The 18,301-nt window shown below is 35.2% G+C and overlaps 1 protein-coding gene across 4 annotated transcripts; it reads left to right on the forward strand.

Annotated features, from left to right (window-relative positions):
- The first annotated feature begins 313 nt into the window (after positions 1 to 313).
- Positions 314 to 17,586, forward strand: LOC127126698 (transportin MOS14). Of its 4 annotated transcripts, XR_007805071.1 has the most exons (25): positions 314 to 795; positions 1,948 to 2,046; positions 2,178 to 2,402; positions 2,500 to 2,619; positions 2,852 to 2,935; positions 3,024 to 3,083; positions 3,637 to 3,765; positions 4,022 to 4,083; positions 4,465 to 4,524; positions 8,848 to 8,968; positions 9,617 to 9,751; positions 10,160 to 10,240; positions 10,931 to 11,044; positions 11,148 to 11,227; positions 11,444 to 11,579; positions 11,756 to 11,905; positions 12,823 to 12,905; positions 13,280 to 13,467; positions 13,553 to 13,645; positions 14,044 to 14,231; positions 14,398 to 14,509; positions 15,302 to 15,459; positions 15,683 to 15,803; positions 16,067 to 16,183; positions 16,879 to 16,895. XR_007805071.1 is itself a non-coding variant. In XM_051055674.1 (24 exons), exons 1-24 carry the CDS (start codon positions 580 to 582, stop codon positions 17,101 to 17,103), a joined length of 3,036 nt encoding a protein of 1,011 aa, XP_050911631.1. In that variant the 5' UTR covers positions 317 to 579; the 3' UTR covers positions 17,104 to 17,586. The 4 variants fall into 4 exon arrangements, 3 of the variants coding, with proteins under 3 accessions (XP_050911631.1, XP_050911632.1, XP_050911634.1); XM_051055674.1 differs by lacking the exon at positions 15,683 to 15,803 and having other exon boundaries at positions 317 to 795; positions 16,879 to 17,586; XM_051055675.1 differs by lacking the exon at positions 15,683 to 15,803 and having other exon boundaries at positions 318 to 795; positions 4,468 to 4,524; positions 16,879 to 17,586.
- Positions 17,587 to 18,301: the final 715 nt, after the last annotated feature.

Consider the following 18,301-nt stretch of genomic DNA (forward strand, 5'->3'; position numbering starts at 1 on the left):
ATTTTCCAACGGACCACGATCCATTTTGCCACCCCTATCTAAGATGGGATAAGAAATTCTTTAAATTAAATCCTCAACTCCTATCCGCTCCATCAAATCGACCACAACTCTTTTTAAATTTGAATTACATTAACAATTAAAAATTTATTACAAAATTATTAAAAAATTTATTTTTTAATAAAAAAATGGATAATACACTTAATTTTAAATTATTTATATGTCAAAAAGAATGGTATATTCCAATTGAATTGAATGATATATTTCCATTAAACTCATAAAAGAAATGCATAAAAGATTAAAATATCACAACTAGGATGAAAGAGTAAAAAAGAAAAAGTTGGCGTAAGGTAGTTCGTAGAGGAGCAAAACCAAACCCTCACCTCTCACTCGCTCTGTCACTTGTTCATTCATACATAGCCACCCACCCCCATAGCCGTCCGATGATTAACGAACTAAACAACTGTTAACAGAATCATTCCAGGCGTCGCCTTCTCCCGCCTCCTTCTAATTCCATCATCATCACTCTCTTCCTTTTTTTTTTCTTTTTATAAATTATTTTATTTATAACCCAAAATTAAAATGGAATTGACAATGAAGGTTGCTGAAGCTGTCCATGTACTGAACCATGATACCCAATCATGCAACCGCGTCGCAGCCAATCAATGGCTCGTTCAGTTCCAACAAACTCACGCCGCTTGGGATGTCGCCACCAACATCCTTACCTCCGATCTCCGCCACCCTCTCGCTTCCGATTTCGAAGTCGAGTTCTTCGCTGCTCAGATTCTCAAACGCAAGGTCCTTCCCTCTCTCTCTCTCTCTACCATTTTCGTGCTTAATTCACTTGTTCGTTATCATCAATTATTATCTTCATTTTCGCCACCAATTGCCACATGTTTGGTTTTATAGTTGATTTTGCTTATTGTTCTTCACACTCTCATAATTCTTTCCGTTTTTAACTTCATGCCTCAGTAGAATTTGGTTTTTGTAGTTATTGTGATGTGATGAACTCAGGCATTTCTTTTTACCTTGTTTATTTTTGTGCCAAAAATCTACGCGTGCAAAAAGTTATACTTAAGCATCCTACTGCATTATAAGATAGTCTTATTTTTGTTAAATTACTTTCTAATATTTCTATTAAAATATCTATAAAGGGAGATACGATTTAATGTCAGGGTACATTTTTTTTTTTACATTTATGCTGCCAATGTGCGAGACTAGATGCGATAGGATTAGAAATGACAACATTAGATGGAGAGTTTGGGTATCGGTAATGCCTATCATAGAAAAGATGGCGGAAACTCGACTTAGGTGGTTTCAACATGTAGAGAGAAGTCCTGTAAATTCTATAGTAAGAAGAGTAAAGAGAAGATCGGTAAATTCTATAGTAAGAAGAGTAGAGAGAAGATCGGTAAATTTTATAAATTTTGTAGTAAGAAGAGTAGATTAGATGAAGAGTAGTCAAATCATTAGTAGCAAAGGAAGACCTAGAAAAACTATACATGAAACAATTAGGAAAGATCTAAAGATTAATGAGTTGGATAGAGATATAATATATGATAAAATGTCATGTCATCGTTTGATCCACGTAGCTGATCCCACTTAATGGGAAAGACTTGGCTTGGTTGTTGTTGTTGTATTGTCACTTCACAATTTTTAAATTCAAAGAAAAATCCATGAAATATTCATAACAAATGACCGCATCGACCGTGATGGTATTTATCCACAATACTACAACAGCAATTTGAAACTTTGTTTATGTCTGATTATCATTTGTAAGAGACTTTTTGCATTATCAATGTATAGTCATTAATTTCAAATAAAAATCAGATGAAAACATTCATAACCAAAGATCACATCAGCAACGTTTATCTGCAATAGCAGCAACTTCAACTGAAATTTAAGACCTTGTTTTATGACTGATTTATTGTTACGTTTTTCAAATTACAGATACAAAATGAAGGTTATCTACTGCAATCAGGACCCAAGGATGCTTTGTTAAATGCTCTTCTTCTTGCTGTCAAAAGATTCAGCAGCGGTCCTCCTCAGGTGGATTATTTTTCTTTCTTTCTTTCTTTTATGGCTCTGTATGAATGTAGAGACATTTTTAGTTGTCTTAAATATGGGTTTATGTTTAGAACAATTTGGCTTAATTTGGTTCTTTGTTATTGTTGTGACAGCTTTTAACCCAAATCTGCCTTGCACTCTCTGCTCTCGTACTTCAAGTTGTTGCTCATGGAAACCCAATTGAGCAGCTTTTTTACAGTCTCCGGAGTCTGCAGAGCGAAGATAATGGCAATATTGCTGTCCTGGAGATGCTCACTGTTCTGCCGGAGGAAGTTGTTGACAACCAACGTATTGATTCTAAAATTAATTCGTTACACAAAAGCCACTATACCCAAGAGGTTTAGGAACTTTTGATTTTGATATGCTCCTCTAATTGCTATTTTTCTGTATTTCCTCTCTCTAACCCTGAGTTTCCAACGCACTTCTGTTTTACAGCTTCTCTCTCATACACCCATGGTTCTCGAGTTCCTGCTGCGGCAATCTGAAATAAATTTTGACGGATCTGTACAACAGAATGAAAGGAACAGAAAAATTTTGCGCTGCTTATTGAGCTGGGTACAATGTTATACCGATGACTCATTTTTTTGTTGTTGCCAATTACACCACAGTGCATACATCTAGAGATGTATTATTTTAAGCCTGGTTGTTTCTGGTTGTTTGCTGGGCAAGACATTCTCTGCTTGGTTCTCCTGCTTTGTGTATAACACGAATATTCATTTATCCCAAGCTTCATTAAAACTTTTCTGTTGTTTTTGATTTTATTCTTCTATGGCCTTCTTGTGTTTAGGTTAGAGCAGGTTGCTTCTCTGAGATTTCTCCAGGAACATTGGCAGCTCACCCACTTCTTAATTTCTTATTCAACTCATTGCAGGTAATCGAGTTCTCATGCACTTGTTTCTTAAGATGGAGTATTGATGACTACTCAAATTTAATTTATAATAATCACATTCTTTGTGTAGGACTCTACATCATTTGATTTTGCCATTGAAGTTCTTGTTGAACTTGTGACTAAGCACGAGGTATGGTTGTTCACTCTGATGGAAGGCCGTTTAAACTCTCGTGTCTTGATCTGTTTTGCTTAATTGCATGCGTATGTAATTGTTGATGAAAGTTATTGTGTGATGTGCTTGATGTATGAGCTTTCTCATACACTTGGATTTTAAATTGTGTTCAAGACTTGAAGTTATATGCTACTAGGTGCATGGGCATGGGATGCCTGTGTCTTCATCTTTTGCTACACTTTAACTTTTTTTGCTTAAAAGAATAAGTTATACTAGACTTTTTAGCTAGTAGATTCTCAAATTTGTCACATGTAACTAACTATGTAATGTGAAAACGACCCATACAAGCAATGGATTAGTACTACTATAGTCTATAGATAGTTGGTTCAACTGCAAATGAAACTACTAACTTTTCTTGTTTTTTATGTCTAATATTTTCTAGGGAAATATAGGATGAATTTCTAGGCAGTTTACTTGTTAAACTATGTCTTTTTTACTTCACACATTGTACTTTTATTTGCTTTCCCTGAATACGGGTTATGTATTGATTTTGATTTTGTATTTTCTTTAGGGAGTGCCCCAAATTTTGTTATGCAGAGTACATTATCTGAAGGAGGTACTTCTTTTTCCAGCTCTTAATAGGGGAGACATGAAAGTAATTGGTGGCCTTGCATGCTTATTGTCAGAAATTGGGCAAGCTGTAAGTATTGAACGTATATTTGCGTTCCCTAGGAATTTGAAAGTCCTTTTGATGGGTACCTTTTTGTTTGCTGTCTGTTTAATTAATGTAAACTCATACTTATGGTGACTATTGTTTTTTTAATCTTACATGTTATTTGATGTATGTGAATTACTCAGTTACCTATGGTTACTATTAGTTATTTGCATTTTCATTTCCATGTGAGCAAGCCATACGTGTCTCACTTAGCTTGTAACACTTGTTGAATCTGTGCCAGGGTCCATCTCTAATTGTAGAAGCGAGTGCAGAAGCCCTTGTGCTGACAGATGCACTTTTGAGGTGATATCTCAACAATTTATTGAGAATTTTCATAGTTGTAGTCTTTTCTGCTTATTTTTTCATTCCATGGATTCAAGGATTTTAGATATTTATTAAACAAAGTTCCATTCAACACAGTGATCGAATTTGAACTATTCATGCTGTAATTTTGGGATCTAAGACGCTCTCACATTAAAGATACAACTATACAAGGATAATGTTTTATTAATAAGTGAGATGAATGAAGATTTGCACTTTAGAAACCTCTACAAACATATTCACATATTTGAAACGGAACTTTCTCACATTGACTCAGTTTTGCATATTTCTAATCAGCTTGCTTGCATAAAACATATTATTATAGATTTGGTCAGTTTGAAATGAATCTGTTGAATTTGCTAGCAGCTGTGTGGCATTTCCAAGTGAAGATTGGGAGATTGCAGACTCAACACTACAGTTTTGGTAATGCAGTTTTAGTAAGACTTCACAATCTGTTTTAGTTTACATATCTATACTCTTGTGAATATTGTTCATATGTACACATGTGATATCTTTGTGTTTCTTTATCTTTTGCCGTTCGCCTCTTCTTTTTGTTTCTATCTCTTTTTGCTAGAGTTAACATGCAACCATTTATTCTCTCAAGTATGTGGATCATTTGATTATTATTCATGTTGAAAATTGATTAGTTAGTTATGATATAATATTATATCTTCTCTGGTTATGCTCATGTCATAGCATCTTATATCTTATATATTTGTGATAACATATTACTTATACATGATAGAATTAATTAGGTACAATCTTATGAATTATTTTAGGATTATATATCTGTATAATTAGGATTGAATCAGTGTAGTAGACTGTCCAGACTCACAATTTATCCATAATCCGATTGTTTTTAGAATTCCTTTGTTGCTAATATAGCAGGCTTCATTTCTTCTCTTCCAAACAAATCCTAAATTCACTGCCTCCACTGTTTAGGAGGAAAGCCTTCCTCACTGGGCATTAATACCGGCAATTCCTTCCTACCACTACTCTTTCTGGCAAATTTCCATTGACAATCAACTTTCTCGCGACAGTCATATTTAATGTCTGATGGCCATTACAGGGTTCCACAGTTTTAGTATTCTTTGGATGATTCATTGCATATCCCGACTTTCCATGTTCTTTTTTGACGTGCTCCAAGTGTTTCTCTTATTTGTTTCTGGCAGTATTACGTTCATTAATCACAATAGCAGTGAAAGTTTCCAGTGTTCACAATTTCTCTTAGAATGTTCTCTCTGATTAGTCACCTAAAACACGGCTATTTCAACTGATATAAGTTTCCTGTCCTTTTTTATTGCACGTTCATTGATCATGTTGCTACTTTTAAGTTTAGTTCTACTGTGAAAACTTGGTTTCCGTCAGTCAAATTACATTACCAGAAAGATTGGGAATATATGCTGACCTTCTTTCAAAAATAATATTGATGCACTACTTCGTGTTTTTTAGCAGTCCCTTGACCCAGATAGATGCTCCCCTTGATTGGATAGTAGTTTGACACTTGGATCCATAGGAGTATCATCTGGTTTAGCATTCAACAAATCTGTTTCTTCCAAAATATCCATAGCATATTTCCATTGAGAAATCACCAAACCATCTTTAGATTGAGCTACCTCAATATCCAAGAAATAGCGAAGTTTACCAAGATCTTTTGTCTGAAATTGATTCGAGAGATGTTGTTTTAACTGGAGTATACCCTGTTGATCACTACCAGTTATGACAATATCATCTACATATAAGATAAATACACCCTTGGACTGAGTGACGATAAAAAACAGAATGGTCAGCTTCACTACGGACCATACCAAACTGTTGTACTACAGTGCTGAATCTGCCGAACCAAGCTCTCGGAGATTGCTTAAGACCATAAAGGGACTTGTGTAACCTACACACCATATTCGATGGCTCCCCCTGAGCAACAAACCCAGGTGGTGCTCCATATATACTTCCTCTTCAAGATCATATAAAAAAACATTTTTGATGTCAAGTTGATGAAGAGGCCAATGTCGAATGGCTAAAAGAAGTCTAACCGATGCCATCTTGGCTACAGGCGAGAAGGTATCACTATAATCCAATCTAAAAATCTGAGTGTATCTTTTGGCTACCAAGCGAACTTTAAATCGATCAATCTTACCATCTGGACCAACCTTCATTGTATAAAGCCAATGACAACCTACTAAAGATTTCCCATGGGGTAGAGGAACCAGTTCCCAGGTATCACTGCTTTGAAGAGCACACATTTCATCAATCATTGCTTGCCTCCACTCAGGGTGAGATAATGCTTCACCTGGAGTTTTAGAAATAGAAATAGAAGACAAACAAGTATACTGCAAAGGAGAAAGACGATGATAACATAAATCAATATAATGTGGAGAAGGATTTCGTGTTTGATGCATACATTTTCGAAGGGCAATCGGAAGATCGGACTCGGATTGCAGGATCAGATCCGCTGATGACGGATGCGCCGGAGGAGAGTCTGCAATGACCTCAGGGTCAAGGACGACAGGCGTTGGGTGACGACGCTGATATGTTTGAAGTGGTCGAGAAGTGGGGGGAGGGGGTCAGGAGCCATAGACTGATGAGGGATAATGGTAGGCGGGACATTAATAACTGTCGGAAAAGGTGTGAGAGTACTTTCTTGAATGGGTTCTGGAGTTACGTGAATGGACTCGAAATACAGAATAGACTCGAAGAAGGTAACATCGGCCGATATGAGGTATCGTTGTAGAGTATGTGAATAACAACGATAACCTTTTTGGGATCGATGATATTCAAGAAAGACACACTTTAGTGATCGAGCTGATAGTTTATCAAGACCAGGAGAGAGATTGTGTACAACACATGTGGACCCGAAGACTCGGGGAGGAATTGGGTGAAGTGGGGAATTAGAAAAAAGGATTGAATGAGAGATTTTATTGTTAAGGACAGATGAGGGCATGCGATTTATAAGGTAACATGCCGTTAGCACAGCATCCCCCCAAAACCGAAGTGGAACATTACCATGGAGAAGTAGGGTCAGAGTGGTATCTATGAGAAGCCGATTTTTACGTTCGGCTATCCCGTTTTGTTGAGGTGTGTGAGGGCAAACTGTTTGATGGAGAATACCATTGCGTGAGATAAAATTTTGAAATTGTTGGGATAAATATTCACGGGCAATGTCACTTCTTAAGGTACAGATAAATACACCGAATTGAGTTCTTATTTCTTGATAGAATTGTTCAAAAATAGAAAATAATTCAGATCTATTCTTCATTAAAAATAACCACGTGCAACGTGAAAAATCATCAATAAAGGTGACAATATACCTAGACTCAATAGTAGAGACAGTACGCGAGGGACCCCAAACATCGGTGTGAACTAAAGCAAAAGGGGACGAGACTCGTTTATTGACTCGATTGGGAAACTGACCACGAGTGTGTTTCCTAAAGCTTTGTATATATAATAGTCCCACATCGACTATATCATGTAATTAGTTGTAATCTCTCTCTCTCTCTCTATAATAAAGTCTCCGTAGTGCTTTTCAAAAAATACGGTTTATTCAAATGTCTCTTAGTCTCTTGTATTTCAACATGGTATCAGAGTCTCGTTTAAGATCCGATGGGGTACCTACTATAGTTTTCAGCTATCGGGCCACCCACCATTTATTGCCACGCTTCAGTTGTCTTGTCCTGAGCGTGAGGGTGTGTGTTAAGAGTCCCACGTTAGATAATATATGGCCTGAACATGTGTTTATAAGTGGGGGCAATCCTCACTCTACAAACCGGTTTTGTAAAGTTGAGTTAGGCCCAACCACATTTCTTAACAAGGTTTATATAGAGTGACACCCCTCACCTTACAAGTCGGTTTTGTAAGGATGAGTTAAGCTAAATTCTAATTCTATTATGGTATCAGAGCCTATTGGTCGGACCATGGACAACCCACTATTTATTCGTAACGAATAATATTTCAGAGAATAATTTTTTAGCAGTCCCTTGACCCAGGGATAGTTAACCATTTTCAATACTTGAGGTTTTGACAAGAAGTTCAGTACTGCTAGACCAATGACATACGACTCTACTTCATTGCTTTTAGTATGATAATGATATAACTATGATATTTGAGAGAGTAATGGGTATAAATGTAATACTGGAAATATTATTCAAACACCCTCTGCAGATAACTTCCAGCAGAGACGGTTACAGAACTGAGGCAACTTACAAACTGCTGAATTAAAATAATTCACGAATAATAACCAACCTTACCTCTAGGAGTTAGAGAGCCTAGACTAGTCTCCCAATCTAATCCAACATAAAACAACTGAATGCATATCAGTTCCTTACCCTTATTCTATTTATAACATGCAATTAATTTAAAGCGGGCCCTGTTAGTTGGGCCTGCACCTAAAGCCTGTACAAACAGTAGAAAACACATATGGAGGGCTTGTGTGGACTGTCTAAGACAAAATTTATCCATAATCAGTTGTTTTTTGAATTCTTAAGCTCATGCTTATGGTTCAACCAAGTTGTTGTTTACTTGTGCATGAGGCCAAATCGGATGAGTAAATATTATTGTAGTTACGGTTATGCATGAATGTGTGAGAAGAGAGAGGTTACAGTTTTGATGTCTGGCTGAGTACTGCTATGTAGCGAGATTTGTAGGCCTCGCTGAAATCTTGAGCTTCTTTGTTTTTTCAATTTTTTATTATTCTCTTTTAGACAATGCCTTAGTACATGCTCATGATAAGCACAAAATTTGTCGTCACAGGTCCACTCTTGCAAGCTATATACTTGGCATTGATGTAGATGGTACAAAAAGAAAACACGTGGAAGCCATTTTTTCACCCGTGTTTTCAGCATTGCTCGATTCATTGTTAATACGTTCTCAGGTTCATTCTTAATCTATTTGCATTTCTCAGTATGGGCATCAACGTCTGTAAATTTTGTTCTTGTTTCCTTTTTTGCATCTATTCATATCAGTTATTTTGTCTAAATAGATCTAAAGTCTGACAGTCTACCTATATGCATCCCTTGTGATTGTTATTCCCATTGAACATGAGTTGGTGCTGATGAGAAATTATACTTTCAAAGCAACCTTTAAACTGGTTTATTCTTTAATTAAAGAGTGAATGCATTTTTCCCAAACTACTATGGTTGTTTGTTCTAATTAGTAACACAGGTTTGGTGAATATTAGATATATTATTTTGGAATTGTTGCACATGAATTTTTAGAACTATGGTTGTTATGTTAGTTACACGAATGAAGACTGCATTGGCTTGACTGATCATATAATGCACTGTTAAAATGTTGGTCAGCTGAAGTTAATGGGTTATTAATCTATTATATGTCCCATTGAAAATGTCAACCAACTACTTCTAAACAAATGTTAAGCGTGGAATTCATTTCTGTTTGTAATTCACTGAGTATTTACTTATTTTTCTTTCAAGTGCACAGCTTTGGTGGCTGATTTTCTTTTTTGAAATTTCCCATAGATTTAAAAAGTAAATCTTTTTAGTAATTTCTCACCCTCATGCAGGTGGATGACTCTACATACAACGATGAAGGAAGAGTGATCGATTTTCCTGATGGCCTTGTGCATTTCAGAATGAACCTCGTAGAACTTTTGGTGGATATATGTCACATGTTAGGATCTGTGATATTTATGCAAAAGGTGCTTTTAGAAAGTTTCATATTTTTTCCATTTGTTCGGACTTAATTTGCCGGGATTTGGTTTATGTTTTACACCTTTTATTATGGTATAATTAATTTAGTATCAGTTATAACTGTGATAATCACTAATTGTTGGTCTTTTTGATCATGTTGTGTTATTTTAATTGGATATACTATTGATAATTGCTAGATAAACTGGGGATGTGATATAAATTTCTGCCATAGTTGAGTTTGAAATTTGAGTCTTGCTTACAATGAAACTTTGACCCAAACCCAATAGTATGCTTTCACACATGTAAATCATTCTTGTCAAATGTCAAACAGTAATGATCATAAATTTCAGTGCATAATGTCAATTTTGTCAGGGAAATCTCAGTTCACAATTTCAATATTATGGGTGTATTTGCAGCTCTTTATAGGTGGGTGCGCATCTTCGAATCTATCACTCCCTTGGAAGGAAATGGAAAGCAAGTTATTTGCTCTTAATGCTGTGAGTACCACTTGCTTCTTTCATGGGATGTTTTATTAGCCTGTTAATTATAAGCATTCAGGCTGGCACTTTGCACAAAACCAAGGGACAGGTGATCATGTTTATATGTTGAACTGAACATTGACACCCATGCTACTAAACCTGAAAGTTGGGGATCTAACATTAATAAGGTAGAAAGTACATCGTGCAAATCAAGATCAATATTATGACTTAATTCATAACCTTTTAAGGCCTTTTAGGTGTTTATTTATCCGTATCCTTGCTTAAAGTTTTTTTTTTTATAATTAATGATCTTGTAAATGAGTGGCCACAAATTATTCAATAGATTAGATTTTGAATTACTTTTGCAATTATATTAAGAGAACAAACTCATGGTAAATTCTAAATTTATGTCGGATGATTGGATCTATAACAATGGTGACATGCAGAATTGTACAGGTACATGAGATTAAGCTCATTAAGCATCATATGAAGTTCTAAGAGAGGGTAACAGACCATTTAGAAAATCAAATTGGTTTTCTTTCAAGGAGATGCATAATAGTGTTATGCATATACCTCAGCAGTAGTGGACTGTCCACTCTGCCACCATTGCTTACTGAAAAGCTAATGCATTGCTGTAACTTCTAATTTAGATTGTAGATTACTTTTTCCTTGTCCACATTATTTATGGTAGCACTTGTTTTACTCCAGGTTGCCGATGTAATCATACAGGATGGCCAAAGTTTTGATCTCTCTGCAGTCATGCAGTTGGTGACCATGTTATCGAGTAAGCCTTGTGATGGCTTAAAGGGTTTCATTTGCATTGTAAGTAATATATGTTTTTTCTCTCATTTCCTCCATTGGCGGCAATTGTTTCTAAGCAGTTTGTTCTACTTTCTTGCCATTTAAAAGTGTATCTTTGTTTTAGGTATACAGATCTGTAGCGGATACTATTGGTTCTTATTCCAAGTGGATATCTGCTTTTAAGGAGAATTTTAGACCCTTGCTGTGAGTACTAAAAGAGTCCATTTTGCTGTGGTATTCACGAATAGTGAATCCACTGGTCTCATCTCATTTTATTATATTTAACTACCTTACAATCATTTATGCCTGGTAGATATTTCTGGTCGTATTTAATATTTGTTGAACTTAATTTACTTATTGCTGATTGACAATTCTCTGAAATCCATGTCTTATGTTGGGCTATAATCTTTCTTCTTTCAGATTATTTCTTGCTATTGGGATTTCGGAACCTCTTTCCTCAAATGCATGTGCGTGTGCCCTCCGTAAAGTCTGTGAAGATGCTCCCATAGTAATTTATGAACCTTCACATTTGGAAATCTTAATGTGGATAGGAGAGGTAATTACTCACCGTGCTTACAGCAAAGTACATTTCCGAATGATAATATTTTGTATGCAGTTGTGTGATGTACTGTGAGGGAATTTCTGTTGATATTCATTTCTTTACTGAATATTCTCTCTTTTTCAGATTAGTTATATAATATTTTTCTCAACTAGTTGTGTCTGTTCTTGTAGGGGTTAGAGAAGTGGCATTTATCTTTGGAAGATGAGGAAGAAGTTATGCATGCAATAAGTCTGGTCCTTGGTTCTGTTCCCAATCTAGAATTGAAGAGCAACTTATTGGCTAAATTGCTATCGTCTAGCTATGAAGCTATTGGGAAACTTGTGAGCCTTCTTTTTCCTATTCTGCATACTGCCTCTGTTTATTTGATGCTTGCTGGTTGTTTCAGTTGTATTTTATTAGCATTCTGCACGCAGTACTTCTTGGACAATGAAATCAAAACATGCTTAACATATGTGAAGATAATAATTCTTATCGTTTAATGTGTAAAAGTTACTGGCTAACTGGCTACTATAAATTCTGTTCTTTAAACAATGTTTTTCTCACCAGAAATATAGAATGCACAAGGTAATAATGGATAAGGATAGATTCGTGACTCAGTTTCTTGCTTTATTTGTTATTAATGGATGATAACGAGTCCATCTATTTCATGTTTCCGAAACTAGACTGCCTTTCTTGTCTCAATTTCATTGCTACTCCTATTTCTAGAGTGTAGCATCCACTGCTTCCCATGCGTTTTAAATATGTATTTATCCTTGCCATGCATTTTCTGCTTTTGTAAGAATTGATTTACTCTGTAAAAAAAGTTTTTTTTTTAAAGTGCTTCTATAAAAAAAAGCGTGATTAGTTAGAACAAAATTTGTTTTTTTTCTACTTTTGCTTCCTTGGAGAAGCGTCATTGTTTTTTCTTTCTTATAATAATAGATTTTCTGTTTCTGGTGTCATATAAGAGCAATTTTACTTTGGCCATACACTTAATAAAATATTAGATTTTATTGATATCACAGCAAGTCCAAGTAGGAAAATTGAGATGTTTTTTGCAGCTGAATATTAGGTTTGTCCAGAATGTTTGTTGCACAAATAAATTGTAGTTATTCCTGGATCCTGTGGAAAAACAAATTGTTATTTCTCTGTAACAAAATTTTCCGCCATTATATATTTCTGAATGCACTTATAATTAGACCATTTTAAGCTTAATGTACTCTTTGAATTGGATGATTTCATCCTACTTTTTTTTCAGGTTAATCCAGAAAACGTTTCTCTTAAACAGAATCCTGCTTCTTATACACAAATTTTGAATGCTGCCTCTAGAGGATTGCACAGGTATCCTGGTGAATATTAATATATTATGTTCAGGTTGTTGTGTTCACTGAAACCAATTAATTTTATTTTAGTATAGGACAAGTTGTTCTTAGGTTTTTCCCTTCATTGCATTTTTTATATAACTGATTTGAACTTCTAAGATTGTTCTGAAGTGTGGTTGGACCTAACTCAACCCTACAAAACCGGTTGGTAGAGTGAGGACTGTCTCCATTTATAAACACATGTTCAGACCATATATCAAGTCTTTATATACAAGTTCTTTCTATCAATTGTTATCATTCTTATTCCTTCTTTGTGTGTTCCATATTTGACAATATAAATCTGTAATGTCACATTTTCTGACCCTTTTATAATTGACAATACTTTAAATTCAGAATAGGAACTGTATTCAGTCATCTTTCAATATCTGTAGCAACTGAACCTGCTGCAGATGACTTGATACTTTTACTGCTAAGGGTTTTCTGGCCCACCTTGGAGAAAGTATTTACCTCTGAGCATATGGAGAGTGGTAATTTGTCGATAGCAGCTTGCCGAGCTCTTTCCTTAGCTATTCAATCTTCAGGTTTGCTCACTTTCTTTTGGGACACATTTGTTGAAATTTCACGAGTTCTTGTGAGAAATGTGTTATTTTATTTTTGAATATGCAGGTCAGCATTTTGCGACCCTACTGCCCAAAGTGCTGGATTGGCTATCGACAAATTTTGTCTTGTTCCAAAATCACGAGTGCTATATAAGAACTGGTAGGCTTTTCTTCTGGTATCTCATGTTCATGCAATACCCGGTTACCTGTATTCCAAGTTGGTTGGAATATTATTTGGGTCTCACATAAATTTGGCGAGACACATAGATTTCAATCAATAGATGGAGTATGCTGAGAAACATGCCTTAAGAATTGTGTTGCTAGCAATTTTGTTGTATATTTTATTTTAAAATCTAGCAGTCCTCATTGATGAAGTTATTATTTAGCTTTTCACTTTGTATGTTTTGCACTTTTTTTTCTCCCATTTGTTTATGTTGCAATATGACACATGAAATCAGGAGTGTGTGTTAGTTTTCACATTTGGATAATGTTTTGAGCTCCCTCTGGTTTGTTGCAATGAACCATTACTTATTTGCTAATTCAGTTAATATTTTTCAGCTTCCATCGTCATTGAAGAATTTGGTCATTGGGAAGAGTATGGACCTTTATTTGTTACCATGTTTGAAAGGTTTACTCATTCAACTTCTGTAATGGCTCTAAATTCCTCCTACATATGTGACCAAGAACCTGACTTAGTGGAGGCCTACACCAATTTTGCATCCATATTTATTCGCTCCTGTAACAAGGTCTTTATTTTTTATTTTGTTTTCCTTTTCTGTTGGACTGTAGGTCCAGATTTAAAGTGAGGTTGGAGATTCTGGTTGTGAATTCTTTCATTAATGTATTGGTTTGATTTATTCGCTGCGGTCATAATGTAGTCTGTATATTTACCAGTTTGATAATATGTTACAGGATGCCCTATCCGTTTGTGGTTCTCTTCTTGAAGTTTCTATCCAAAAAGCAGCTATATGTTGCACAGCCATGCACCGCGGGGCTGCCCTAGCTGCAATGTCATATTTGTCTTGTAAGAAAAGTCTATGTTGCTTTTTGTTTTTGTTATATAAGTAATCCTCGATTAAGTGAGTTTAGCTGGATGTAATTTTGAGCAATACACAGTTGTAAGTTGCAAAAATTTAAAGTTAAATCCTTTCTCCTGTGAAGGAAAATAGATATGAAATTTAATGATAAACATCTAAGAAAATGATTAACATCACGATCCATATATGAAAATCATGAAAGCCAAGCCAATTTTAGGTATAAATCGTAACCTTCTACTGAATTCTGGGAGGAGTAATGTTAACATTTGACTTTGTAATTGCTTTCTAATTATAAACTTCTACTCCAGTTTCATGGAATCAGATATATAGTCTTAGAGTTACATCAGTTCTGTTACAATTTGAATTTTTACCTAATTCATCCCTACAAAACTGATTTGTTAAGTGAGCAGTGTCACTCTTTAGAAACTCTTTTTTAGGCTCTATCTTTAACCAATGTGGGACTTGGATTTTTACCGATACACCCTCTCATGCCCAACACTATTGGGATTGGTGCATGTATGTAAACGGTGGGTGACCCGATTGATAGACTCTGATACCATGTTACAATTTGAGTTTGACCTAACCCATCCCTATAAAACCGGCTTGTAAGGTGAGGGGTGTCACTCTTTATAAACTCTTGTTTTTTTAGCTATCTTTAACCAATGCTGGACTTGGGTTTTTACCAGTAGGTTTTTTGTATTTTTCTTGGTGCAGATGTATATCTCATTTTTATACTTATTACATGCTGTTGATTGATTTTCATTTCTGTGATTTTTCAGGTTTCTTAGATGTGGGCCTTCTCTCTTTGTTAGAATCTATGAATTGTATTACCGAGGGGTCATCCAACACCACAGCCATTCATGTCATATCCCATAGTGGTGAGGGACTTGTATCTAATGTGGTGTATGCCTTACTCGGTGTGTCTGCAATGTCCCGTGTAAGTATCTCCTTGTAAATGGATTGCTATAGTATTCTCAAGAGCCAGTAGATGCAAGTATATTATGCTGAAGTAAATGCCAAGCAATAAGTAATAATAGAGCATGGAGATTCTGATTCTGCTTCGATGATATTGGTTATATAGTTTTTTTAAGAAATAAGTTATATGCTGAAGCCTTTTTGTGTAGAAATAAGTTCTAAGATTCACATTTTTACATTTTCAGTGCAGGACCTTAAGTCAATTAGGGCTTTAACAGAAATTTTTTGAGGAGGAAAATATAATTCTGTGGATTACCTCGGTGATTCATAAAAGCAAGAAGACTAAAAACAGCTTAAAATTGAAAAGTAGGTTTCCCATTTTTTGATTTTAGTCAGTTTGGAAATATGCAGCTCCATCCCTTGCTTAAAAATTGAAATGATAACGGTCTTTTCTCTAATTATATGATTATCTTGATATGTTCTTAACCCAAGAGTGTCTCAAGGTCAAGTTTTCTTATGTTCTTTTTCTTCTCCTCACTACTCCCCCTAGCTTTTTCAGCGCTGTTTCAATATTTGTCCTCTTAGTTGTGGTTGATCCATAACCAAGAGAATTCTGTTTTACATGATAGGTTCACAAGTGTGCAACAATACTACAACAACTGGCAGCAATTTGCACTTTATCTGAAAGAACATCATGGAAGTCGATACTTTGCTGGCAAACTCTTAATGGATGGCTACAGTCAGCGGTCTCTCTCTCCTCCTTGCCTTTTTTCCTGCATATATTGTTATTATGTTACATTTAAGTCTTGACCGGGTCGATCACCTGTATGGGTTTTGAAACACTGCTTATAAACATAGACAAATTGAGACGAGACCCGAATAACAAATAGTTTAATGTCAAATTGCTTAATGTATGAGCTTAAACTCAAAGCCCAACCCCGACTTGAGAGAATGATTAAAGCCCAAATTACTAGGTAGGTAACATGTTGGTCTATATCATCACGTGGTTTAAGTATTGTTGTGGCAGCATTGGTTAACAGAATTTGAAAGTAGGGTTGATTATACTAGTGTTCGGTTAATGTGCTATTAGTTAGTTCTTGGTTAATGTGCTATTAGTTAGTTCTTGCATTGATTCTATATTCCCTCATTGACTAACATTTTGCGGGCTCTTCCATTCTGTATCTGGTATTCTTCTGTGAAGAATTGCCAACTTTGATCTAAGGCTTTTAAAGATAGGATCCATGTGATATATTTTGTTTTTTGAGAAGACATTGTGTGTTATTTCATGCATTTTTTTCAAAAAACTCCAGGTCCTACAAATTTAAGAACAGCGTAGGTTAGTCGGTATCTAGCTCAATCATGTACTTTGCTGTCTATATGAGCATTGGGATCTTTATGGATCTGTCATGTACTCAGTTTAACTGTCAATGTGAATTTTCAGGTTCAGGCTCTTCCCGCCGAATACCTAAACCAAGGAGAAGCAGAGACCCTAGCGCCCCTTTGGTCCAAAGCCCTTGCTGCTGCAGCCTCTGATTATCTCGAGAGCAAGAACTCTAATGGATTGAAGAGCGATTTTGGACATATGCAAGGGAAGGGTGGGAGAGTTTTGAAGCGTCTGGTTCGAGAATTTGCCGATGCTCACCGAAATATTCCAAATCTGACTTGATAACTGCCCGGACCTGTTAGATTAGTCTTTTCCTTATGCGAATTTCGGCATGCAGATTGAAGAGTTGATGTGGCACCTTATCTTTTTTCTTATGGTACCTGTATCATTTGTGAAAAATCGATAAGGTTTGTATAGTCAACTGTGGCGCCCAACCATTTTTATTTGCCTCACCATTTTCAATCATTATTTCTCTGCAATTTTTTCCTCTGTATATGTCCACAATTTTGGCCCTAAGAGTCAGGCTAGAAACCCCTTTCCAAATTGTACAGGATATCCATGAAAGGACATCCACAGATGGAATTAGAGACTTTGAAGGAAATGAAGTTAATGTAATTTAGTCATTTTTTGTTGTACCACAAAACATGAATAATTATAACATGATTTGTTGTGTTTCAAGTTGTTGTGTTGTCAAGTACATTAGTTTCATAAAAAAAATGTAATAGACGAGTTCATAATAATTTGACTTTTATTAGAAGTAAATAATTATGGGTTGTTGTGAACTCAATTATATAATAAGTTGAAATAAGGTGAGAGAAGTAAATAAAATAAACAAAACATTTGAAATTAGATGATCAATTATTGGAAAGGGAGAAGGAGATTTATGACAATCTTTACAGATTTGATCTTATTAATGATTGTCAGTCCTCAACATTTTTATCTTTTCACATGCTGTATTGCCTCTTTCAATATTAGTAAAATACACTCAGTTTCTTGCTTAAAAAGGGGCAGGTTTATGACTCGTTTTTACTCATGATAAGTCTATACTACACTATATACATTGTAAAACTGAGATGTCATGGATTCTGTATGTAAAAACATGATGCATTAAGGAATATTTGGAATCAGTATCCTCAATAACATTTCCAGCAGTTTCTAACTGATCATGAAGTTATTTTAGTCGGCAGAATAACCACAAATAAATGGAAGGTATTTTGAAAATGACATTTTGAGTTAAAAAGTGTACTGTTGGAGTAAAGAGTAGCCTTTTTTAAATTTACGTAAAGTTAAAAAAAAAAGAATTAATATCTTCTAGGATCCTCGTAAATATCTTATTTTATATTTAGTTCTTCAAGAAATTTTCTTAAAAAAATGATATTTTGAAAACTTCTCATCCACTTTTGATCTGTTGTTATATTATCACTAATTCAATTATTAAATAATAATCTTCGTTAAAATTATCGTTAATTCTATCGTGAAA

This window comes from Lathyrus oleraceus, chromosome 3, assembly GCF_024323335.1.
Source record: "Lathyrus oleraceus cultivar Zhongwan6 chromosome 3, CAAS_Psat_ZW6_1.0, whole genome shotgun sequence".
Classification (NCBI taxonomy): Eukaryota; Viridiplantae; Streptophyta; class Magnoliopsida; order Fabales; family Fabaceae; genus Lathyrus; species Lathyrus oleraceus.

Bases quoted from the DNA above. Each gene is read 5' to 3' on its own strand.
- LOC127126698 (XM_051055674.1), top strand. From the start codon at position 580: ATGGAATTGACAATGAAGGTTGCTGAAGCTGTCCATGTACTGAACCAT. The intron at 4,084-4,464 runs GTGATATCTCAA...TGAATTTGCTAG, and splicing joins CTGACAGATGCACTTTTGAG to CAGCTGTGTGGCATTTCCAA. The intron at 13,468-13,552 runs GTTTGCTCACTT...TTGAATATGCAG, and splicing joins CTTAGCTATTCAATCTTCAG to GTCAGCATTTTGCGACCCTA.